At 43.6% G+C, this 24,998-nt stretch overlaps 1 protein-coding gene across 1 annotated transcript in view; it reads left to right on the top strand.

Moving 5' to 3' along the window:
• The first annotated feature begins 104 nt into the window (after window positions 1-104).
• LOC121672832 (pleckstrin homology domain-containing family M member 3-like) overlaps window positions 105-24,998 on the top strand; it is a 39,787-nt gene continuing 14,893 nt past the window's right edge. Inside the window, exons 1-4 of the mRNA XM_042045736.1 lie at window positions 105-239; window positions 996-1,855; window positions 8,728-9,663; window positions 22,544-22,689. Coding sequence (XP_041901670.1) covers window positions 1,198-1,855; window positions 8,728-9,663; window positions 22,544-22,689 — 1,740 coding nt within the window. The 5' untranslated portion in view covers window positions 105-239; window positions 996-1,197. The remainder of the gene's footprint in view (window positions 240-995; window positions 1,856-8,727; window positions 9,664-22,543; window positions 22,690-24,998) is intronic.

Raw genomic sequence — 24,998 nt, 5'->3', positions numbered from 1 at the left:
ACAAATGCCCAGTCTCCAGGTCCCAAGAACTTGCAGGGTTCATTTGATAGGTTACCCCAATTTAAACATACCTACCATGCATTTCCTTTCAGCATGGCAGCACTGTGGATGGAGCTTCAAGAGTGAGAAGCTGTATGGCAGCAAACTTGGTGTGACAGAAGTCAGCAATGGGACACCCCCTTACTGCACCACAGGGAATAGAAACTCTCCTCCTTTCCTCCTTACAGGTGTAAGCTCAGGTGATGAATACAGCTCTCAGTAGTTCTAGCCTTAAATCTCTTTGCTTGTCTTATGTTTTGACTAGTTAATCAAGAGTTTGGAAGTAAAGATCTGCGGATTTGAGACGGTGCAGGATATAGTGTATTTTGTTTTGCTGGTAGGATGCACTGTTTCTCTGGGGCTTAGGTTGCTACATGGCTTCACTTAGGTTCACGGTGATATTCTGGAAAGAAACTATATGCAGTTCTGTGCAGCAGCTTTGTAGCACTGGTTTAATTGATAAATGTCACAGTTCTGTTCATGCAGACGAGTAGGCAAAGAAGCCGCTGTAAAACTCATGCTGGTCTCCATAAAATTGGGAGTTCAAGCAATCTAGGACAAAAAGACAAACTATTTGAGGCTGGTTGGCCTATTTTGCGACCCTGTAGTTTATCAACTTTTTCTTAGAGCCCTAAGGGAAACTGTATGAAGCATTCCTTAGGTGGCTACCTCTCAGTGCAGCTTTCTAAAACTTGGTTGATAAATCACTTTGGTTTCCTGTCATCTGGTGCCCCATCCTGCTCTCTGCAGCTTTCAGTTCAAAAAGTGATTATACACAGAGTTCATACAGAGTGTGCAACAGAAACCACAAAGGGTTTCTGCATACAAGATAATATTGGTGCCAGTTGAAGGACAAAATTGAATGAAGGGGCTATGACTGTGAAAGGAGTCATTGGATTAAACATATTTACCTGGGAAGACTCTTAACTGATGTGATGTTTTGTGTTTCTTTACAGGTACTCTTCATCACTATGAGCTTGTTTTTTACAGGGAACATAGCCCACTTGTTCAGTGGGTGTTAGGTCTTCCCTCTGAAGACAAATTGAGTTGGTTACTTCCTACCACTATGGTTTGGGGTTGGTGACTGTATTTGCCCACCACATCTAAGTTCATGGTGTGCCAAGGACTGATGTGAAGCAGGTCTTTCTCTCAATATTGATGTGGTATCTTCTTAACACTTCGCAACGCCTTGAGCCCACAGCAGCAAAGGGTATGGAGGCTCTTGAAGTGGATGACATTAGCCCTGCCTTGGAAGTGACTGAAGACTTTTTCAATAGTTTTGATACTAAGCTTGAAAAGATTGTGCAGCCCTCTGAGGTGTATGGTGTACAGGAGGTCCCTGAACTGGTTGGGCACGAGGTATTTGATCAGATAACAGAGAGCAGGAACCTGAGGAATGTCGCCTCCTTAGCCAAAAGTAGCCTCATCTGGGATCACTGCAAAAATGGCCTCTTGGAAACCAAAGCTCAGACAGCGTTCCCTGGTAAAGACCAACTCACAGCGCAGAGGAGAACAGCTGCTGATAACCTTGCTTGGGCAGGGGAAGGGGAGACCACGGCTTTTAATATCTTCAAGATCTGCCAGCGGCGGAGAGATAGGCCTCGCTCAGTGAATGACATCCTGGTGCAGAATGAGGAAGCCTCCATGTTCAAACCAGGACACAACAGGTCACGCTCTGATATCAGCCATGTAAACTGGGGAGTGGTCTTCACAGGCACCTCCCTGCAGCAGCCACCTGCACCTGGTCAGGACAATAACTGTGCTCTGCTCTCCTACCTGGCATTAACCAAGGGAGAGGACATCCAAGGAAACACAGGTTTGTGCTGGTGCTTTGTTTCTGTTTATGTGAGGAGTTTCCTGTTTGGTTTTAATATTTGTCTTGAAAGAGGAGCTGGATGTTAAAACCCACAAAAATACCACCCAAAACCCAACTGTGAGGTAACTCTTAAAAGGAGAAAAATCAGTATGGCTGTGTTGTCTTTGATGTGGCTCTGTGTGTTTGCCTGCCTAAGGATCATTTTTTAAACTTGATTTCTGTTATGGTTTAAAAAACTGAGCTTGTTTTGCTTTTTGCTTCTATCTTGTTCAGTTTGACTCAAGAAAAAAAAATTCATTTGCTGTGTATTTCTGATCATTTCCTTGATTGATTTTCCCAAACTTAAAAAAAGCTTTGAATGCTGAAGTTATTGGAAGAATGGCAAATCTAAACAAAAGCAGTTTTCATAAAGTGAAAGAGCGGCCATTAAAAGGAGGGTGTACAGAGCTTTACTGTAAGGCCTGAGATCTCTGCTCTCTTTAAGTGATGCTGACTGTTCAGTCCATAAACAACAGAAACTAAAGCACTCAATTTGTCAATATTGAGGCATCCCTGCCAGCTTTGTGAGGGGTACAGAAAGTGTTGTTATCAGACTGGGGCAGGCGTCTCCAGTGAGCCATATGAAGCGGTGTTTCAGCAAGTGATACTTCTTACTTTTCCTTTCCTAAGCACTGCACTGGAAGAAGTTGTGCTCAGGGCTTTGGAAACACTGACCCAGTGTCTCCATCTCTGTGATTTATTTTGTAGATGCCAGAAGTGGACTGGGCACTTACGAAGAAGAAAAGCAGCTAGTGCCACAAAGATTTTTATAATCTAAATAAAGGCAGGGCTTAACTGAAAATCAAGGGATTGTGAAAGCGTGCATGTATGCATATGGTGGATTGACTCCAGTTATGAGTAGGTGGCCTGATAAGGCTTAAAACGAACTTTTTGTGTTGGCTTTTCCAGGTAAGTCAGCTATATTGAAACGTGAAAAGCAGGTGCCTAAGTGTGTTTGGGGAGATGTGTGTGTGTATAAGTGTATATATAGGTACAAACAGGTAGGTTATTGTGTTATATTGTGACATAGTTGCTATATCCCAGAGAAGGGTGTTCTTGGTTGACAAAAGCAAGTATACCTGCTGTTATGTTTGTTTAGGGAGATGTATTGCTTCTTGTAGAGTGGGGTCTCTGTTCTATATCCTTTCTATGGAAAGGACGCAGAATAGAAGTGCATCCACAGGTCTGGAGACAGAGCTCTTAGTTTTTGTCAGCTGTATCCTGAACATCTCCTGGGTTGGACTTGATGTGTAACAACTTCATGTGCCCACAGAAACTCCATTAAAATGTAGCCATTGAACGTCCTTACATGTCCCTAATAGTGTTTTAAGCTTAAGCTGTGATTCTGTGATATGAAATTCCCATGGACCCACTTCTCGAGGTTGTCAGTGCTTGCTGTGTGCCCTCCAAGAGCCTTTCTGTATGGAATGTTTGAAGGCAGGGGTACCTTCTTTGAGGAAGGAGAGCTTCTGTACTCTGAAAATACACTTTTTTTACCTGTTTCCTTTACCTGTTCTGCTCAGCTGCTCTGCAGGTTTTACAAGGTAGCCATGCTATTTCTTCCCTCTGTGTTTACAAGAGAGCCTCACAAAGAGTTTGCTGCTACTGTGAGCTGAGCTGAAAAGAGAAGCGCAAAAAGGAAAGTACTAGGTTTTGCAGATGTGTGTATCTGTGACTACTAATTATTCTTCAGAAAAGATGGAAGAATGTATTTTGAGGTTGGATAAAACCTGCTGCAGTGGTTGAAGGGGTCATAATGGCTGCAGCCTTAGGAGACATCCCTTTTCAGGGTTTTAATCCAAATTAAATGAATGCAATGAGATACTGAGAGGACCTTCAGCAACTCCTGTTGGTCGTCAGTGCGGCAAAGGACTTCCCTCTGGAGCCTGCAGAGGTCTCCCAGTCCTCCGAAGCTGTCTCAGTTACTGCATAGATGAACTCTTCACTTTTTTTTTCCTTACCTTCATAGTATCCTCAATACTATGAGCTTATCTGTTCCTCCTGCTTGCTTTTTTATAGAATCATAGAATCATTTAGATTTGAATAGACCTTTAAGATTATCTGCTCCAACTGTTAACCCAGCACTGCCAATTCCACCACTAATACAAGTAAAATGACACTGGATCCTTTCCATGTGCTGAGAAAGAAAAGGAGCTGAAAAGAAGCTGTGCCTTTTGGGGCAGTATCTTCTTAGGCCTGCTGGTAAAATGGCTCGTGTGCTAGAAATAGACCCTGTTTGTGCTATGAGACACAAGTGGGAAGCAGAGCTAGCAAAGACAGAAGTTGTAAGCAAACTCAAGGCAGGCTCTTGTATTTCTGGACATGTGGCCTGGCAAAAAAAGAGAGAATACTTCTTCTGTAATATATGGTGAAGGCTGGCTTGGATTTTTGAAACACAGTGTTTTAAACACGGCATGGTTTGATAGTCGTGTGGATGTTATCTTTCAAACACCACCACTCCTGGCAGTGTGGGTGCTATAGTACTTTTTCCAGGTAGCTGTTTGGTTTGCCTGCTGTGCCTGTGAGCTTGGGGAGCACTAGAGCTGTCACTGTGTTGAGCACGTGCACAGTGACAAACCGAAAGATATGTATCTGCAGAGCCAGGTGGGAAAACAGGTGGGAAGAAAAACACTGTATTTTTAAGTAGGAAGATAGTGGACATTGTGGATCTGAGGCACAGTTTGTCCTGATCAAGCAAATCCTGCCAAGGTGACTAGCCCAACCCAATTTGAGAGCATTTTAGGTCCCAAACATGTTTTGTAAAAATGCTCAGTTTTGTAAAAATGAGAGAGGAAAACTATTGACAAAAACTCTGTAACTTACACTCATCACTTACTAAGCATTAGAGAATTCAGAGAGGAGTGCCCCTCAAGATGCAAACTCCTCACAAACTAGGCATCTCTGCTTCTGCTCTTTTCCAAGTTACTTGGAATGACTGTTGTCAGAAACGCTTGGTGGAAAAAGAGTAAGTTTTCCTGCCATGCCAACTGAGATGCAATTACAGTCAGTTGAGCGTGTATCTTTTGGACATGCGGATATAACATTTGGCCTCTCTCTCCAGGGATGCTGGTTGCACCAGCTGCCCCCAAGTGTGGCGAGTGGTAGGTGGGTGCTAGGCTGTCCTGCTTTCAGTGCTGTGTGCTGGGTTCCTACCTGGGACAAGCGGGAAGTTCCCAAGGGAGAGGAGAGGTGCTGAGGAAGATAATTATTCTGTCCCCAGCTGCTGAGTCTCTCTTTGTTTTCCTCTGCCTTCTTCCACCTCTTTCCTTGAAATTATAACTCCAGGTGGCTCAGATGTGGGCCATTTACTGTGATTATTTACTTTTTTTGCTCTTCTTCAATTTACTCTGCCTGTGTCCATAAGGAGGAAAAGAGATGCAGTTTCGGTTTGGAAGGTGGATAGAGAGATGGTGCCATTTGCTCTCTGAGTAAGAAGATATTATCTGGCACACTGCTCATGGAGGAGATAAAGGAGCAGAGCCATAAGGTGTGTGTGTATGTGTAGCATATGGATTCAGCCTGTCTCTGCCAGCATCTATTGCCCTGACCTAAACAATACGAGGCATTTGAATGTTAATCAAGGTGGCTGCTGGTTCTGTCCCAGTTAGAGCGAGAGCCACTGGAGCCAATTTCACAGGGCTTGAAGGGAAGGAGTGGGGTGAAGGAGGGAGAGGGGAGTGCCTCTGTGAAAGACAGGGAGAGAGATAGCCTTTCTCTAACTCAACAAAGGACAAGCAAATCTGTGTGCAGATGAAGGAGGGGTGACTGGGGGAAGGTTATGAGTTGTCTTATTATGGAGAAGCTTGAACTGTCATCTGTACTTGATGGAAGCGAGAGAGATTGCAGTTGGAGCTGCAGAAGCGCTGCCTCCCTGATTGGACTAATAGAAAGGGAAGATGACTCTAGAATGGCTGTCCATTATCTGCACTACAAAGGGATTAGTGTGGGTTTCAGAGAAATTAATGGCTTTTGAGTTAGCACAGAAATACTAATGAATGTCAGGGCCAGAGATGTACGGTGAACAAAATTGGTTCTCTTTTAGTGTGTCCATGTGTGTGCATATCTATCCATTTGGGCTATCAAAGTGTGCTTTTTCTCTACCATTTTGGGTTATAGATTAGTCTTCCAGTTTTCGTATTTAGCTGAAATACTCTCAAGTAGTTTATTGATATGCAAGGTGTAGTTATACTGACCTTTTTAGACCTAGTGCCAAAGTAGCGATTTAAAAAATTTTTGTTATGGTTTTAACCATATCTGCAGGAAATCTTTGTAGATGGAGTGCTTTGAGAATGGTGTTAAAACCAGGCTCCATTCTGAGTATTTGGGTGAATGGGGAAGCTGAGGCTGAGCTGTCAAAGTGAAACCTAAGTGCCTCCTTTTCGTTAGTGTGGCTGCAAGGTAGCATCCTTCCCCCATTTTTAACCCCCATGAGATTTCCATACTGACATTAAGTATATCAAACAATTACTTTTCACGTATGTTCATTAAGTTTAACTGGAGCTTGTCTACTTAATCCTTTTAAATCCTTCAAAGTTGGTCTTTGCTGAAGAACTGGCAAAAGCCTTTACACTGCTGCTATTCTGATTCTTTCTCCTGCCCATAGAGGAAACAGAATTAGCTACAGGAGTACTTCCAGCCAAGGGCAGGAGCATCTTCTTAGAATGAAGGTTACAGTCCAGGGTTGTACCAGTTGGTATCAGAAGCCCCTGGACAGTAACTAAGTTCCTCAAATTGTCAAGAGTCCCTGACTCTGCTTGTGCTCCAGGAGGACAGACAGACTCACCCCTTAGCCAGCAGTGGTGAGAGCAGTTTGGTCAGCAATCTTGGCTGTATTAGCTGGGAAGCCCAGTACGGATGGGGATGGTAGTTTCCAACCTGGTTTTGTTTCCAAGCTTCATCCAGTCTAGATGTTTCTGTTCTCTTAGCTCTGTGTTGAAGACATCCTCAGTATACTCAGAGATGGTGTCTAAAGCTTGTTAGGGCGTGGCCTGTTAACATGAGTGTAACTGGTTAAACTGAGATGCTGAAAATGTTTTATGCCTCCAGCTATCCCTGTTTCAAAGGCTGTCAGCCCCAGGGCAGAAATCTCGAGTAGAACAGCTCTTGTGTTGCTGTGGTCTGTAATGCTGTGTGTTAAGGTCAATTGATGCTGATTTTGTTGTGACCTAATTATGCTGGGGAGTGGATGAGGAGCTGTTTCCAGGTGGCTACCTTGCTGTTGTGCCAGGAATAGCAGACTCTAAGGGAGATGGACAATCGGAGGCAGTGCCCTTTACTTGTGTCTGCTAATTCTGTCACTGTAAGTCAAGACGCATCACAGGTACCGTTACTGGAAAGGTGAAGTAGAGCTCAGATGGGAGTAAGAGTTTGTTCCTCAGGCCTGGGTTGTTTTGGGGTGCCAAGTGTTACAGTTGGTACTCCAGTGTGACAGTGAATGCCTCTGGATTTATGCAGGGACCAACAGAAATTGCATAGAGCCACATAACTAGCCCAAGATGAAAATATGATACTTGCATGTGGTGGCTGAGGTGGTGCAAACCAGATTGGAACAAATTTTGCATGGAAACCTTTTTTTAAATTCAGAAATGCTTTAGATAATTCCTTCTAAATTTGCATCACTTTAGTGCCTGGAGTAACTTGTGTATGGTTGGTTTTCTGTGGATGAAGAAATTCCCCATGACTTTGCCTTGAGCTGGGGTTTGTGAAAGGGTCTGCTCCAAAGTACCTGAAATGCTGAGATGCTTGGGTGTGTGTGTTTGAATCTCTCTGGGCAGCCTCTTACTTTTCAGTTTTGGTTGTGTCTGCTACTCCTGACCTGATTCTCATAAATCAGCAAAACTCCGGAGTAAACAGCGCTGCACAAAATGTTGTGGTCCCAGGTCGTGTTGAAATGTGGTAAGAAGCTGCTGTGTTGGGCACAGTTCTGCATTCCCCGGGTCCGTCCAGGTGCCAGGTGCTGTACCTGAGTGCTGGCAGCAGGGCTGTTCCAGCCAGTTCCAGCAGCCCCTCCACAGGACACAGCTGTGCCCATCAGCCACAGGTGGGGCCTCTTTGGCAGAGCACATCTCAGAAAGGGCACAGCACTGACAGCTGTGTCAAGAGCAGCTGAGGGTCAGAGGATGAGAAAGTGCTCCAGCCCCTGGGGAGAACATGGTGGAGCAGGATCTCCCTGCAGCCCCATGTGGGATCCCATGGTGGAGTGTGGAGATTTCCTGAAGGAACTATGGCCATGGAGAGCTCGTGCAGGGACATGTTTAACCTGAAGGACTGCAGCCCCTGCAGGGGAAAGGTGTGAAAAGGAAGGAGCAGCAGAGAGGAGCTGACCAGATACCACTATTCCCTTTTCCTCTGAGCTACTTAAGATGGGGGAGGCAGAGGTGGTGTGTGTGAAAACATGAAGTTGAGCCTGGGAAGGAACAGGAAAGAGAGGGTAAGGTATTTTAATTTGTATGTGTTTCTCACTGTCAAAATCTATTTTAGCTGGCAATAGATTACTTGATAGTATTATCCACTTCTGGACTGGGTTCTGGGAGACTTACAGTGTTTTGTTGCTCTGTCACTGTTGTCCTGGATGTCTCAGGAAAATTGTTATGTTCCCTTTTTGTAAAGTGTTTTGGTACCTCTGGGTAAAAAGTGCTGTGTTCTCGGTGGCTCAAATGTAGAGTCAGTGCTTGTGTTTGATAATCGTAACCTATTAGATGAAGGCTCTGTGATCCTACCCTCAGATATGCTGTGTATGGGTAGGAGAGATGTAGAAGCTGGAATGATGCAGTAATTTGAGACAACTTAAAAAGAAGTAATTAATCGTAATATTCTCATTTTGTTTCCTCCAGAACACAAGACAGTGTTCCCAAATCTTCTGAAGAAGGGATACTTAGAAGTTAGAAGAGACAATGACAGCTACTGGCAAACCTGTTACGCTGAGCTCTCCCAGTACAAACTGTACCTGTATTGCTTGGACAGCAGTGGCAACCAGACACTTCCCACAGTGTATCCACTCATGCGTTTTCAAAGGGTCACTGTTACTGGTGGCATTGAAACCAAGGTGGTGGACACTGTCCTGTCAGACAGCTCACAGCTACAGCTGAAGGCAGAGTCCTCGTGGGAGACTATGGATTGGGGACAGAAACTTTGGGAAGCGGTGCGTGCTTCTGTGCCTGCTTTTACAAGACAGCAGGAGAAACTGGAGAATGTGCCAAAGCCTGAAAATAACAGTGACCTTTCTCAAACCAATGGATTATTAGAGAAGCCTATGGAGCTCTTCCTATCCATGAATTTGACTGAAAACACTAAAGAGTACCAAAATATTCTCAAATCAGGGACTCTTTACAGGTTAACTGTCCAGAATAACTGGAAGGCGTTTACTTTTGTCTTGAACAGGTCCTATCTCATGGCATTCCAACCTGGTAGGCTTGATGAAGATCCCCTGCTGAGCTACAATGTCGATGTGTGCCTGTCGGTCCAGACAGATACTCAGGATGGCTGTGACTCGTGCTTTCAGGTCATTTTTCCCCAAGATGTGCTGCGCCTGCGTGCAGAGACCCGTCAGAGGGCCCAGGAGTGGATGGAGGCACTGAAAGCAGCAGCCAATGCTACTCGAAGCTTGACTCAAAACCCACAGGTTACACTTAGGAGCAAACCTGGAGATCGGCCGTTTGGAAATGATCTTAGAAAGACCAAGCGCCAGTCTGTGACCACCAGCTTCCTGAGCATCCTGACCACACTGTCTCTAGAGAGAGGGCTCACAGTTCAGAGCTTCAAGTGTGCAGGTGAGCAATCAGGCTGCAGCATCTGCACCTACACCCCTTCTGCAGGAAAAGAAAATCACTGGAAAGAGCATGTGCGTGTTTTAGCAGCACAGCTGTTCCCTGCCTCTCACCGTGGCTGTAGTAAAATGTGGAGAAAAACCTGTGGGATATTCAGAGGTTCATCTGTTTTGATGAGCAGTGCTGAAACCTTAGATCCTGCACATACAGCACTACATGGGCCAGGACTGCCCTACAGGGTGGCTGAGCTGTTTTCTTGATGCAGGACACTGTAGAGGTGCTTTAGTTACACTCACTTAGAAATTGTCTGCTCAATCAGAAACAGCTCTTTTGCAGAGTTTTTCTCGTGTATTATGGGAGCTGTGATGGTCCTGCCTCCTCCCCATGCTGCTTTGGGGTGGGGTTCTCATTTTGCTCTGGAACCACACATGACTCAGGGGAGTATCTTTGTGGGCCCAGAACCTGCTGGCTGGCCTGAATCCCTTCCAGGGGAGACCTGGGCCCTAGAAGTACTGGACTGCCCTCAAAATTTACTGTGGGTGCAAGCTGGATTTGTTGCTCTCTGGGTAGTCACCTGCAGGTCATGTTCCTGCTTGTCTCTTCACAGTGCATGGCAGCTGGGGCATCATGAAGGTCGGCATCATTGCAGTTTTTGGTTACAGTATTTGGGCTTTGCCTCTGTTCTTGGCCACATTTGTATGATTTGATGTCATTTTTTTATATTTTGCTACATTCTCTGACTGAGGTTCCAGAGAGTTTCAAGTGAATATTTTCAATTATCTCCTCTAAAATAGGATCAGGCCCTGGGATGGCAACGAAGTATACATGTCTCCAATGTGCAGCAGGTTTTAGTCTTGCTTTATGTAGTATGGGAGCAGACTTTTCTCTGGGAAAGGATGGGTTCCCTCTCCCAAACATGGGATGATCAATCTGTACTCACTCGTGTATTCCCTGCAAAAATGAGGTGCTCTGACCAGAGTTGCATGATGTCTTTTCCTGATACACCTGAGGCATTCCCAGTACTCCTGTGGTCTCTCTTTAGTCTGCCAAACTGAACAAATGTTCTTGTGCAGAGAAATGTGAGTTGTGGAGGGTCTGTGGGAAGCTGGTCACTGGGATTCTCTGTCCCCAAGGATGGGGATTCACAGCACTTACTGTGGGAGCAGATCCTTTGCCACTTCCTGGGACCCTTAGAGCCGGCTGGAACTTGGAGCTGTTACCATGGTGCAAAGAAATAAATAATATTAGTTATAACTGGGGAAACTTGTTTGGCTCAGAAAAGTTTGTGCTGAGGAGGCACACGAGCAAGCTGAGCCTTTTTCCTTGTTCCTTGCTCCCTGCGGGCAGTTGTGCCGTTCCGGGCATGGGCTGCTGTTTAACCTGAGGGGCCTGCTGTTGGTAATTACGGCTTGCAGGCATTGAGAGTGGTTTTCCCCAGGGCTGCTGGGAGGGGTAAGCTTGGAGAAAGATGAGGAGGGGGGGAGGAAGAAAAGTTTTGCTGTGAATTCTTCAGCCATTTAGTGCAAATTCCTGTAATTACCGTCTTTGTGTCCTGTCCCAATGGCACATAATACAGCAGAAGCCTTTCCTAATTGAGACCTTACAGGAGGTACAAATCCCTCCTTTGTTCAGCCTGACAAATTAGTGCCAGAAAGTGGCAAGGTCCGAGTGGGAATCAAAGGCAAGCAACACAAAGATGGAACTTAAGGCTACAGTAATAACCCTCTCTAGTCCTGCAGGGGTGGGAGGGAAGGAAAAGTAATGACCAATGAAAAATGAAGGGGTTTTTTGTTATAAATTCCCTTGACATGACAGCACCTCAGGGCTGCTTTATTTATTTAGGAAAAGTGATTAAATAGTAATACAACAGGGCAGACCATTGTCTCTCAAGCTACCCCCCTTCCTACAGACCCCTGCTGCCTTGGCTAATTGATTGACAATGAACCTCTGATAAAGAAGGTTGCTGGGAGGACCTGATGGGGACAGGCTTTTTAAAATTTATTTTCTCTTTGCAGTCTTTGTGGGGTTCCCCCCTGGGGTTTTTTTTCTGTTTGAAATGCTCTCTGCATCCCCCTTTCCTTTTCTCCCTCAGTAAAAGCTTTTCAAGGAATTGCTCCCAAACAGCTGATATTCACAAGCAGGTAGGGAAGAATGTGAATGTCTGTGCCTTGCTATTGACAGGTTTATCTTGGAGTCTGACTAGCACTTTTCAACTTGTGATATAAGCCAGGGCGGTGGCGTCAGATGTAGTCATGGGGCAGGGAGGACAAACTGTTGATACACTGGAGTCAGAAGGGCAGTTTGAAAAAAGTTGTCTTGCTTGATCAGCAGATACAAAAGCTTTTCTCCACATTTCTAACTCTGTTTTACTGTTGTAATTTGAAAAAATGAATGATCAGGCCACTGATTAGCAGTGGAGAGGCAGGGGGTTTATAAATGCTTTTACTTTCGCGGCCATTATTTATATTTTTGGCTTAGAGAAAGGATTCTGGGGAAAGGTAGGCAGTTATCCTGGAGGTCTGTAAGGAGCAAATATCCCCAGGTGCCCTTCACTATCGTTATTTCTTTGTCATGTGGCATCACTTTTCCATAGATGGGGAGGACAAATGGCCTTTGCCCTTGCCTCCTGTTTTTGCATAGCTTCTGTTCTTTTGATGTCTCTCTTTTGTTTTGCCTTTTATTTTCTTTCCCCATGTCATTTATTAAAACAAACATTTTTTCCAGAGAAGTCAGTTGTGTCTGCCAGGAACTCTTGTTACTTAGACAGCAAGTCCTAATGGATGTGGGAATTTCTGCCTTCTGGAAAATGTGCTCTGCACCCTTTCATTTATCTGTGTGGCTTTCCTTGCTCCTCTTCTGGGGTGCCTTCTGTCTTTTCCTCCCCGCTTTCTCCATGTCTCCTCACTTGCCAGAAGAATAAATACTGCTATTAGGGCTTCAATGACTTGGCTGGCTGAGCTGAACACTAGATGCAGAGAAGCCAAGGTTAGTAAATGTGCTATTTCCTGTGCTCGAAGCCCTGTCAAATGAAGCAGCAGGTGGAGAGCTGTTGTCTTTCAAGGAATCATTCTGCACCTAGGTCTGTGATCATGTGTGTAGCTGGGGGACAGCCCAGTGCAACATGCCCAGCTCATGCAACCTCTGCTCTAGCTTGGCCTGTTGGTCTGGAATCGGTCCCTACTGCAGTAAAAGTAAAATGCTTTTTTTTCCCCCCCTCAGTGAAAAGAAGGTGTTTCCTAATAGCTTGCAAGCTGGCAAATGTGATTTAAAAACAAAACAAAATAGTCAGGCGTAATGTCAACTTTGTTCAAATTCTCAAAAAACCTTATAGTTGAATCTTCTCAAATACAGATAGTTGAGAAGCATCCTTGAATTTAGCAAATGCTTAGTGACCTGTCATTGCACCCAACACTTACTTGTAGCATGTCACTGAATTAAAAATGCTAGAGGATAAACCCTAGAAAATGCAGCACAATAATAAAATTCCCTAAGGTCCTTTGGAAGGTTTTCAGCACTCTTGTCGCCTTTTAGTCCCAAATAACCATTGTTCTCACCTGTCCAGGGCTTTTAGGATTGTGCTTTTTCTAAGTGCTGTATTTGTTTTGTGCTTGGTTTCATTTCAATTGATGTCTTTCTTCCAAGGCTTTAGCAGCTTTTTACCTTCCCTGTATTTGAGACTGTAAAATCCCCTAGGAATGTTTTGTACTGTAAAGGTTTTATTGTTTAAGTATCTTCATGTAAGGCTTTGGTCTTCTAGTCTTGTATGTGACTTTCATGCCCTGTTTCTATTCATTTAAAAGTAGAACTTCCACTGCTAGCAGTGGTATTTCCAAACCAGCTGAGCAGAAAAAACCATGGTCTAAGTTAGTATTTGGAAAATACACCACGTTTAAAAAAGGTCACTGACTTCTTGGGAGGAGTGGGGGGAGTGTTTCCAAACAAGGGCAACTGGAATTTGTGTGGCAGCGAACACTTTATTTGCAGTGGCCCTACATGCTTCAAAACACGAGGTTGCTGGGCCCCAGTGCTTTGCCATATGACAGCTTGTTTCAGAAAAAGATCGGAACATGCTTGAGTTGATTAAACCTGTTTATCAGTGATCAGTTATGATCACAGAGGCCATTTAATCTTCACTGATAAGGCGAGTTCTTCAGCGCAGTTTTAGGATGGCTTGACTAGAGGAAGTGACAGTGAAAACTGTCATCTTTGGTAGAAGTTGGGTCCTTCACCCTCCTGGGATTTGGCTGGCACCTTCACAGAGTGAGATTTTCTCCTTCATGGGATTCGGTTTGGAGTTGGCCTGCTGCTGCCTGGAAGTGCAGTTTAGATAAGTGCTTGATCAGTTCAGTGCCTATTCTGTGCCCTGATGTGCACTTCGCAATCGACTGGTGTTTAAGTGACTTCTTTGTCTCAGTCCTGCAAGAGGAACTGCTGATACAACTGTCTTGGCTGATGAATCTACATATTCCTCCTGGCAGGCTCGAAGGGAGCCTTTGCTGCCTGTATGGGGGTAGGTGACCCCTTGCTCTAATCTGCCCCATCAACAACTCTGCAGGTGTTCAGTAGGTTCTTGTGCTAATTTATTGTACTGTTGTGAGCCCGGTTCTGCTGGATGTGAACACATCTCTACTGTAAGCATAGGCTGTTTGTTCTTGGCTATGCCTTGTTTCTTCCTGGCTTGTGGGTCCTAGATACGAGTTCCACTGCCCCCAAAGAGCTGTTGGTTGCCTGGGGATTTTTTTGGTTCATTTATTGTACAAAACTATTCTTGAGGGATCTTTTGGCATAGAGTTCAAAGAAAAGAATGCCCAAACCAGGGAGTCTAAATGTCCAAGTCTCACCTTTGTTGAGATGGATAAAAGCTACATCTGGACAAAAGGAAATATTTTTCCAACTTGAAAACTCCAACATTTATATACCACCCCCACAGTTCTCTGGTGAACCAAGAGGTTCTTCATGAATTGTGTGCAAGGGACAGCGTTATTTGTTGGGCTCGCATCTTTTAAATCAGTCAAGCCAGCTTTTGCTACTAAAGGCCTTGCCTTCCCAGAAAGCCACAGGCATTTGCACAATACTTTCCTGCAGCTGCAGTTTATACAAGGTTCCTAAGTTGGTTTGGGCCATGACTGTTAATTTGGTTTCCTAAGAAAACAAAGCTTATGTTCCAATGCTGTTTGCTACATTTTACTCTTGCCCCATAAAGTTTGGATCTATTTGACTGTTCTAACAAAATTTGACAGAGGAAGAGAGGTAGCAAAGATGTGTGAATCTCAGAGGCGTTACAGAAGCCAGCATCACAGGAGCCCGTCCTAATGCTGCTCTGGAAAAAATCCTGTGATGTGCACTGTGCATTTGCTTGGCATCAGAGTGTCCTTGCAGATGTGCAGCCTTGAAGGAAAATGGCTGCTTTTGGGTCCACTGCTGCAAAACTAGGGCATTTGTGTGTGTGTTGGCAAGGCTCTCCCTCTTCTGTCACATGCCAAAGCAGTGTATTATTGCAAAGCTCTTGGATCGCATCGGGCAATGTAAAAGAAATTACAGAACAAACCAGAGGCCACCTGGTAGGAAGGGTTTAGGTTCTCAGTCTTCTTGTTCTTCTGCAACATCTATAGTCTCTGATACCTGTGCTGTGTAAAATGGGATCATTCATATGCCCAGGGCAGTGCAGTGGTAGTGATGCGTGACGAAGAAGAAATTCGGCCAAATAGCATTGGCAAAAATATGTAACCACGCTTACTGCACAGTTGTTCCTTGTGTTAAAAGGAGATACAAACCCAGCTGTATGTTCAAACAGAAACAGAGCTGGTTATTTCTAGGTATGTTAATGCTGTATCAAATAAATGAAACTTGGTGAACCAGGTGGCCTGCAGTGTAAGTCATTGAGGGAGCAGTGCAGGGGTAAGTGGTCTTCAAACTAACTGCAGAACAGAAATGAAAACTGGGTTAAGTAGAGACTCGTTTCGCTAAATGACCTGGCTGAGGGTGCTGGCACCAGTGTTTGTTCTAATCACACAAATGACTGGCCTGCTCTTTGCTCTGTTCTCTGGTCTACCTTCTCAATATGTAGAACCAAGCATGAATGTACTCCACTGTACAAATGGGAATGCCATTATTAATTTTGCTTACATTATCTCCTTACTTCCAGCTGGCAGGCAGACTTCAAGAGCCGGCCCAGGGAGTGTGTTCATTTCCCATTCCTGACTAAAGAGCTGGTGAATTACTGAATCTACCAATAAGTCATTCCATGGTAGATCCCATTTCCTTCCGTTGGGCAGCACTTGAGAGTCTCAGCAAAGCACCAGATACTGCAGAGAATAATCCTCTAAGGGCATGGGGGAAAAGAATACCAGATTAGTTTGAGGTGTATGGTGTTATTCCTCAGCACTGTTGTCCTGGGAATGCAGGGAAAGGATTTGAGAATGTGCAATAGGAGAATGCAAACTGGCCATGTGTTAAAAGGGTCGCAAACAATCGCTTATGTGTAAAGCATGTCTTCAAAGTTGTTTGGAATTTCCTCAGAGCATGTTCTCTGGGAGTAATATAGCTTTGCCACCTCTTAGAATTTGACACTAAAGGTAAAAGAACCTATCTTCTGATGAAACTCAAATGGGGAAATCCAAGCACATAAAAAAACTAGTTTCCAAATGTATAGTTTTGTTGCTTGTCATTTGACACAACTAGGATTTTTGGTTCTCATTTATTGATGAAATGTTATTCTTGACTGTTACATGTGAAATTCAAGCTTACACTTTGACCTTTAAGTTTTGGTGTTATATTTGCAGGCTTAACTACTATTAGTTTTACTGGGAAGGCAGAATTTGGCTGTGTAAGCTGCAGCATGCCTGTATGCTGTCTTTCTACAAAGGACATGTACAATACAGGCATGCAGAATGTTGTGTATGCACCCATATGTATATGCTATCACCTGACTTGTTTCCAACATGGGGATTTTTTTCTTGATTGTTCATATTCTTAGAGAAAGTCACCGCTCTGTGCATTCAGCATGACTGATGTAAAGGGTGTTACTCACTTCACCTACCCCCAGCCATCTAAATATTGGATGGCTACAACAGTCCAATCTTTGCTGATTGGAAGAAAGCCTGAGTGCCTACAGAAGAATTCATCTCATGTGCCTTGAAGAGCTGTTCTGAAGCTGGGTACCTGTGAGACATCTCCAGTAGGGAGGGGTAGGTCACTGTCTGGAGTGTCCAGTCTCCCCAGCTCAGAGCCATCAAGCCTACACTGGTAGGCTAAGTCAGCTGAGCTGTAATGTGTAAGACAGGAAGGACAGGCCTATGCATTGTACCTTCAAATGGTGCTAAGGAAGACGGAAAATCTGTTGTTTTAGCACTTAGCCCTGACCTATAGCTGATAATCGAGTTTTCCATTGACTTGGAACAGTTGGGCCACCCTTTGGAGTCAACTGGGGATGTGTGAACCCTTCCTTATTTCTGGAGAAGCTGATCTAGTTTATAATTAAAGTGGAATCTGTACACTGCTGACATGATATGGGTTTTATATGTTGCTTAGGTAATTATAACTTGATCGGGTCAAACCCACATGGTTGCAGCACAGAAATTTCTTTTACTTTAATCTGTTACGGTTTTATTGTCTTTTTTTAAAGTTCATAAGAAGCTCACAAAAAATGTAGGCAAGGTGAGTAGTGTCAGACTTTGCTTGGAGGTTTATAAGTTTTTAATTACTTACTTGAAATAAAATTGCTCTGGAAAGTAGTGGTGGGGAAAAGGACAAAGTGTAATGCAAAGTCAAACCTGGGTAGGCATAAGAGAGAGCTAAGCTGGATTGTTGGTGTGTCTTCCTTGTGAGTTTGAGTTTTCCCATGGTGGAGTGAATTGGAATAGGTGCGCAGGAATAAAGGTAAGCAACTGAAGTAATTCTCACCTTATTTCTGTTTGTGCTGAGGTGATAGAGCAATGTTGTATGGCTGATCTAACATTGAAAATTTGTTGCTGTGCTCCTTCTGCTTTATGCCTTTATCAAACTGAAAGCCTTTTGAAGTCTGTGAAGCATTTTCTTTGTATTGTATGTTGTTTCTAAATGAATTAGCTTCTAAGCTAACCTGTCACAGATTTAACTATGGCACACAGTCACAAGGGACTTGCTTTTTCCTGATACTGAGCAAAGAAGCTTACTGAATAAGGAAAACAGTTGTGTACTTGATTCTAATTTGGTCTTCTACTTTCTCTGTTTCACTGTGGAGCTACTCCAGTCTTTTCTTGCTGGAGATTAAAGAGAAAGGTATCTGGATAAAAAGGATAGTTGTGTATGTCTTCCTTGACCACAAGAGTATGCAGCAACCTGAAAGTGGTGTTTTCTGTGCTTCACAGAAGAGGAATTGTGTTCAGATGTCTTGGATTCCTCCTCCATACTAGACCACCACCTTAAGTCAAGGAGGGAGTTTTGTTACAACTTTTTAACCTCACCTTCTGTACTACTTTCTTCCTGAAGTCTTTGCATTTGGACATGAGCCTCTTGATGTTGATACTCCTGCTTTGCTCACAGACATGTTGTTGAGAGAGATTCATCTGTGCCCAACAGCACTTTCTTGCTGCTATTTTTCTAACCCCTATTTTCTTTCCTTGATTCCAAGGCTGTTTTTGTTGTATTTTCCGTGATGAAAGGTTTGGGATGATTCCTTCCCTCTTTGCTAACAGTATACCTTACAGCTGTGCTTCTTCCCTCTGTAGCTTGCTCTGTAACATTCTTTAGGGAGGGATGATTTTAGGTGCTAGCAAATACTGTGGTATTCTCTTTTCATTAGGCTCTGGGTTTGCCAGACCTTTGTACAGATGTTACATAGATAATATTCTGTGTGAGCATTAGGAATAGGTGAGAGAGGTTTGGTGAAAGCTGTGCTGCTTTTTTCTCCCATCCTGTGGAAGGTGCTTTCTCTAGTTATACAGGCAAATAAGTGTTTTCTCTGCAAACATGGTCCCTTCCCAAACCCTAAGCTATTTTTTGAATTGTGTTAATCAATCTCTGAGGTGGTCAGCTACATCTGATTGTCCTGCTGGGAGAGGTGCTCCAGACTTTAAAGCCAGGAATCAGTCCTAGCTTTGCTTCTTATAAACATCATGGCAAGTTTATGTACCTGAATGCCCAGGTGCAGGATTTCCAAGGCCATTAAGCCAATGGCTATTCCTTCTTCCTCTTTTTTCTCTCTCATTCTTGATCTATTTTTTTCCGTCTTAAAAAACAAAGTAGCATAAGTGGTCTATGCCACGGAAATATGTTTGTCACACTACATCACTTTGAACTGCATAACATCAAAGAAAATCAGTGCTTTGATAACTTGATTTGAAAGGGTTGTAGAAATAGCCATCATTATGAATCACAACGGAGAGGAATGGAAAAGATGGTGATTTTCAAACAGCAAAGCTTGTAAAGTAGGGGAAAATGTAAGGTGGATGCCAGCGCCACATTATCATCTAACAAATGCCAGCTACACAACTGGTATGTAGCTTTGCAGAACACGTTTTCTTGAGGATATGAAGAGGAATGAAAAATACTAGGTCTAAAGAGGAACAAGGAAACAAATATGGGCTCAGGAAAGGGTTGTAACAAGGGAGGAAGCAATGCATCCTGCTTGGGTAGGAATTTCTTCCACTTCCTCCTCTTCATAGAACCACCCTTCCTGAAGATGAAGGGCATCCAAGATTGCTTGCTGAGACTCTCCTCACCCCAGAGAACTTCAGGTCTTATGGGCTCGACATAGGGAAGAGGAGGGAAGCCCCCAGCATTTCTGTGCTTTGTCACTCCTCTCTGGAGAAAATTCTCTCCATGGACTGGAATGAGTTTCTGGCTCTAGGAGGCTGCAAGAAATTAGGCCTTAAAGTGGTGAGTGGTTTTAATTTAAAATTTTGGCAGTTCTAATTGGACTTTAGACTGAAGGCAAGAATAAGCTAACAGAGAGGAGTTAGGGCATTATGACAAAGTAGCAGCCAGTGGAGTGGTAGGGGATGTACGGTGCTAGTTAGGTGAAATCAGTGTGTCCTGTCCCATCCTCATCCCCAGACAAGTAAGTTTTGGCTAGTAGGGAATGTTTATAAGTTTCAATGACATAGAGTTGAGAGACTATTTGCATTCAGACACAGCTTTACCACTAGTACTTTGTCAACTGGTCCAGACACACTGAGCTAGAAAATATATGACATTTGGTAGTCTGTTTCATCCAAGGAGAGTTAATGGCTGTATGTAATGAAGGCTCAGGTTGGAGCTGTGTACAGACAGATGCTTCAGTGTTTTTCAATGACGGGAAATTCAGAGACAGCTAGTAAGGAGAATGGTACAGACCTTCCACTTCTTCTAGCAAGGCTGGCACAGAAGAACGTGCTGTGCTGAGGTATGGCTAGCGCAAACATGCTTTCTGAGGTCTTGTTCCCATTTGGTTTGGGAAAGGGGAATGCCCTCCTTCTTAGATTTCTTCATCTTCCTCCATGAGGAGAGGAGTGGGCATACTTCTCTATTTCTGTTACAGAGGGGAAAGATCTACCTCTGTTGTGCTATAAAAATCATGGGCTCCCTAGAAACAGTGTGAGTACCTTCTGCAAGCATCTTACAGGGCTGCTAGTCAGGTGAATGTCATGTCAGACAGACAGGACTGGTATTTCGTGTCTCATCAATTGCTCTAAACCTTCACCTTTCTGTATGAATGCATGTAAAAAGATGGGGGGAAAAAAAATCTGTATGCACTACATAGCACTAATATGGGGCTTACTACCAGGTGTGCCAGCTGATTCCATCCATAACAGCACAGGGGAGCAGGACTGCTCCATGGATACCCTCAAGTGACCACTGAGAAAACTGCTTTTATTAAGAAAAGAACATGAGAGAAAAGATAGGAGAATGCATGCTTTGCCATGAGGGAAAGATGAAGTTTTTGGTTTCCAAGTTCTGATCCCAAGCCACAGTCATAGGTAATTTTTTTTGTAACATACTGCTGAATTACTTGAATTTATTTTACCCTTATAAAAAGGATGCCTGATTTTTTTCTGCCTCAAATGTACTGGTTTGCAAAAAACACTGCTAATATTTACCATACAAAATTATTTCTGCAATTATAATAGTTTACTGTCATAATATTTGGGGTTTCTGTTTGATTATTAGGTGAGATTGCATTTTTTCATTATGTATATTAAGTTATACTAGAGATATGTGTTAATACTTATGCTTTGGTCTTATGAAGGGTAAAGGAGGAGACATGAACATAATTATTTCTTTTATCAACTGACCTGTTTACATATTTGCTTTTTGTAAGAAACTGCATGTCCTTTCTTAAAAAAAAAAAATGGGTGGGGGAAGAGAGAGATGGAAACAGGACATATCCCATACTGATTCACTTGGTGGTGTGTATTGCAGAGAATCAGTGGCCAACTGGCTCTGGAGTGTGGAAGAGGAAGAAGTGAGCTAACTGTGTTGGTTAAGTTTTCTAATGATTTTTAGAGCAGAGGGGGTCATGGTGACATCAGTTGATGTGGGGGAGGAGCAGCTCAATTTATGCCTAGAGTAGCTGACCTGCAATCTTTCCTTGAATCAGTGTAACTTCTACTGGGGGGAAAAGATGCCTTCAGCTGGAGAAGTCACATAATTACTCTAAATGAAATTAGTTATATTGGCAAAAGCAATCGGTCATTTGACTTCTGCTTGAAAATCTCTGTTTAACCAATGCTTTTACTGCAAAAGCGATGTACAAGGATTCTGCTACTCAGCATTTCTAACCAGCTGCAGCAGAGACCATCTGAGCATACAGCACATGCCAGAGTGGAGCTCTGGTGTTGTGGCTGAAACTATAAATGTCATATGGGGACACTGGCATTTGAAGGAAAAGCAGAAATACCATCATGTGTGCTGTGTCTAGAGGTGTTGTTAACAACCGCAGACATCTTGATGTGTCTTACCCAAACATTTTTAGCCTCACTTCCTGAGCAGATTGTTTAATGTGACTGTGCTGTCTGTCTTCAGCCATCCACTCTAATATTATATTAACCTTTTGGCTTATTTTAGTCACTATTGGAAGAAAGAAGTGTCAAGTACATTGAGTTTTTATGTGTTTTGTGAAAACAGGTGATCAGGTGAAGGAGAACTTTACATAAGTTCTTTCCAAGTAAAGCAGCAGCTTTTGAATACATTGTTTTACCCCAGAGACTCCACACAAGAAGGTATGGGAAGAGGCAGGGGATCTAGCTGTGAAAAAAGTATTAGGCAGACCTCAGATCTTGTAAGACACAGAGTGATGCAATCATAAGAAAAAAAACCCTGCTGGAAATTGAGCTGTGTCACTACTGCTAGTCAAGAACTACTCATTCTCAGTGTGACTGTTGCTCAGTTATTATTCATGATCTGACTGTGGTTTGCCTTGGCTGTGCTAATTCTGTGGCTGAGTCTTACCTGCCAAGTCAGCATCCCTTCTGGCTGTCAGCGGGAGCTGGCTTGCACTCCTGCAGGAGGGCAGTGTTGGCCCATTCTGTTGTGGGGCAAATGGGAGCTCTCTGGAAGAGAGCTACTGTAGAATGTGGTCTGTCTAAGCTTCAGGCCATGGTTTTCAGATGGCCATGGCTTTTAAATGCTCAGTGTCTCACAAGCAAGTCTTCTGCCTTTGTTTCTTGAGAAGTGCTAAGTATCTTTTGACTGCTGTCTGAACTCTTTGTCACAGATGCCCAAGTTATCATGTGCTTTTTCAGCACTAGTCCAAGAATACTGATATTTATTTCTATTTTTTATGGAATGAGAAATGTCTCTTAGGTAAAATAAATAAAATATTAAAAGGTCCTCAGATGGAGGAATACTCTTCTGACTCCATCCTGAATGTGTATCTCTGGCTTGATGTACAAACCCAGACTTTTCCCCCCTCTCTTTCCTCTAGGCTGTCAGCGCTCCATAGGTTTGTCCAATGGGAAAGCCAAGGTGTGTGGCTACAGTGGATGGTACTATTGCAGCAGCTGCCATGTGGATGACAACTTCCTTATCCCTGCACGGCTGGTTCATAACTGGGACACTTCCAAATACAAGGTAATCTTCCTCCAGGTTGGATTGCTAGCAAGTGAACTGAATTGCTGATAGAAACACAACAGCTCAAAGGTTGCAGGCATTGACTGCTAATACTGTCATCTTTGTCCCTCTTGTCAAAATGAGCCACACTCAAGACATGTTTTCATCACAGTTTCCTTGGCCAGGCCTAAGGTGTTCCTTCACAGCAGCAGCCATGCTCCTTCTTGGTGGCATCTTTTTCATCATTGCTTCTCTGGCTGTTCAAGAGACAGGGAGAGGTAGCACACAACAAACTCTCTTTTAGCCCCTATCCTTGCAGTTATTGGGCCCTCGAGGAGTACCTGTTTCATGACCACCAGGGACTAAGGATTGGCACTGCTTAGTGATGGATGCTAAATTGTGGAAATGCCCATAGGAAACTGGCCTACCAAATGCAGTATTTGTGAGGCCCAGTCTGTCCTGTCTCTTGGCATGAACATTTTCAGGACACTAGAAGGACATTGCTGTAGCACTTGATTGAACCAGACAGAAAGTAACATAATGAGAAAATTCTACGGTTGTTCACTTGCCACACAAGAGCTTTTCTAAAAGTTTTGTAATCTGCTATTTGCTGCTGCCGTGGTGCTTGCTTGCTAGATAGGGGCACTGATTACATGCCTCAAAGCATTATACCAGCAAACACAGTAACAGTGTTGTTTTGCCATCTCAGGCAGTATATGCTGGAAGAATAACAAACTCATAAGGAATCCAGACCATGTTAGAGCTTCAGACCTAGCAGCCACTGTTAGGGGAGGTTGTTTGATGTTTTGTGTCTGCGAATATTATTATTATGTGCTATTTGAAAAGGAAAAAATAACCAGTAAATGCCCTATTAGAGGAAAAGCAGGTCTCTTGAAGAAAATTTGTCAGATGGGGAGATTATTAAAAGGTGGCCAGAGCCTGCCATCAGGAAAATGATAGTCTTGCGCTGTGAAATGTAAGATTCTTCAAAGTTGCAAAGCTGCAATGCGTGGAGACAAAAAGCCCTCCCAATATTTAAAAGTTCTTTCTCTGGATGCTTTTAGCAAGGACTAAACTTGCTAGCACATGGTAGTATAGGTGGACCTGATATGGGGCTAATGGATGGTAAGGCAAAGATCTCATATCAAGCTGTCAGTAATACTGCCAAGAAAACTAACTGGGTTTTTTTCTAAACCTGCAGCATAAAAACTATGCTCTAGTCTGTTTCCTGTGGTATTGGCAGCTGAGGCACAAAAAGAAACAGGACGTTAAAGCTTAAGCATTCATTGAAAACCTCATTTACTGTCATCTCACTGTAATAGTGAGAAATTTCGTTTTCCAGTTTTTGTAGACAGAACAGGTATGAGGTGGCTTGGAAACACAAGCAAATTCTGTGCAGCTGCTTTACCAGTCTTTGTGCCAAAGTCCTGAGAGAGGTGTGTTTAAGAAAGGAACACAACCCCTCAGGTAGGAAAACACATCATCCCCAACTATTAGAGCAGGAATTAAGGCAGGGAAGGAAGGTGAAGAGGACATTATCTACCACAGTGGCAATGTGACAACTGAACTGAGATCACTGGTTGGATCTCCTCTACTCCATCCCATACATGTATAGCATTAAAATCACAAGTCATTTTCTTGGGGGCTTCCCTTTTCTCTTCAGTTCTGCATAAGTGTGCTTTTATTTCTGTCCATGCTATATCTCCCTGGGAACTAAGCACTGCTTTTCTTAGATAAAGTGTATATGTATATTTGAATACATTTTCACATTGCCATCTCCTTTCTCCAGTTAGAGATAAGGTTTTGTGTTTGTTTATTTATTTTGCAAAGTCTAAAAGTCAGCTTAATGCTGGCTTCTGCACTTAACAGTTGTAATGAAACTGCGTGCTTCCTTTGTAGTGTGTTGATCAAATGTGCAATCCCAAGCACAAGTACAAGCTGGGCAGAGAATGGATTGAGACCTAGCCCTGGGGAGAAGGACTGGGTTTTGTAAGACCCCACCTGAAATACTGTGTCCAGCTCCAGAGCTGGACAGCAACTGGTCCCTGTTGTCCACCTTGACTCAGAGCTGGTCCCCAGCAGAAGGAAGATGTGGACCTGTTGGAGTGAGGCTAAAGGAGGTCACAATGATGCTCAGAATGCTGGAGCACCTCTGCTGTGAAGACAGGCCGAGAGGGTTGGGGTTGTTCAGCCTGGAGGAAAGAAGGCTCCAGGGAGACCTTATAGCACCTTCCAGTACCTAAAGGGGGCTACAAAAGTTCTGGAGAGGGACTTTTCACCAGGGCAAGGAGTGATAGGACAAGGGAGAATGGCCTTAACCTGAAGTAGGG

Source organism: Corvus kubaryi, unplaced genomic scaffold (assembly GCF_017639235.1).
Source record: "Corvus kubaryi isolate FWS band 111438036 unplaced genomic scaffold, C.kubaryi_AGA036_p1.0 64995, whole genome shotgun sequence".
NCBI lineage: Eukaryota > Metazoa > Chordata > Aves > Passeriformes > Corvidae > Corvus > Corvus kubaryi.
The sequence above is the reverse complement of the archived record's forward strand: the minus strand, read 5'-3'. Positions and strand labels throughout refer to the sequence as shown.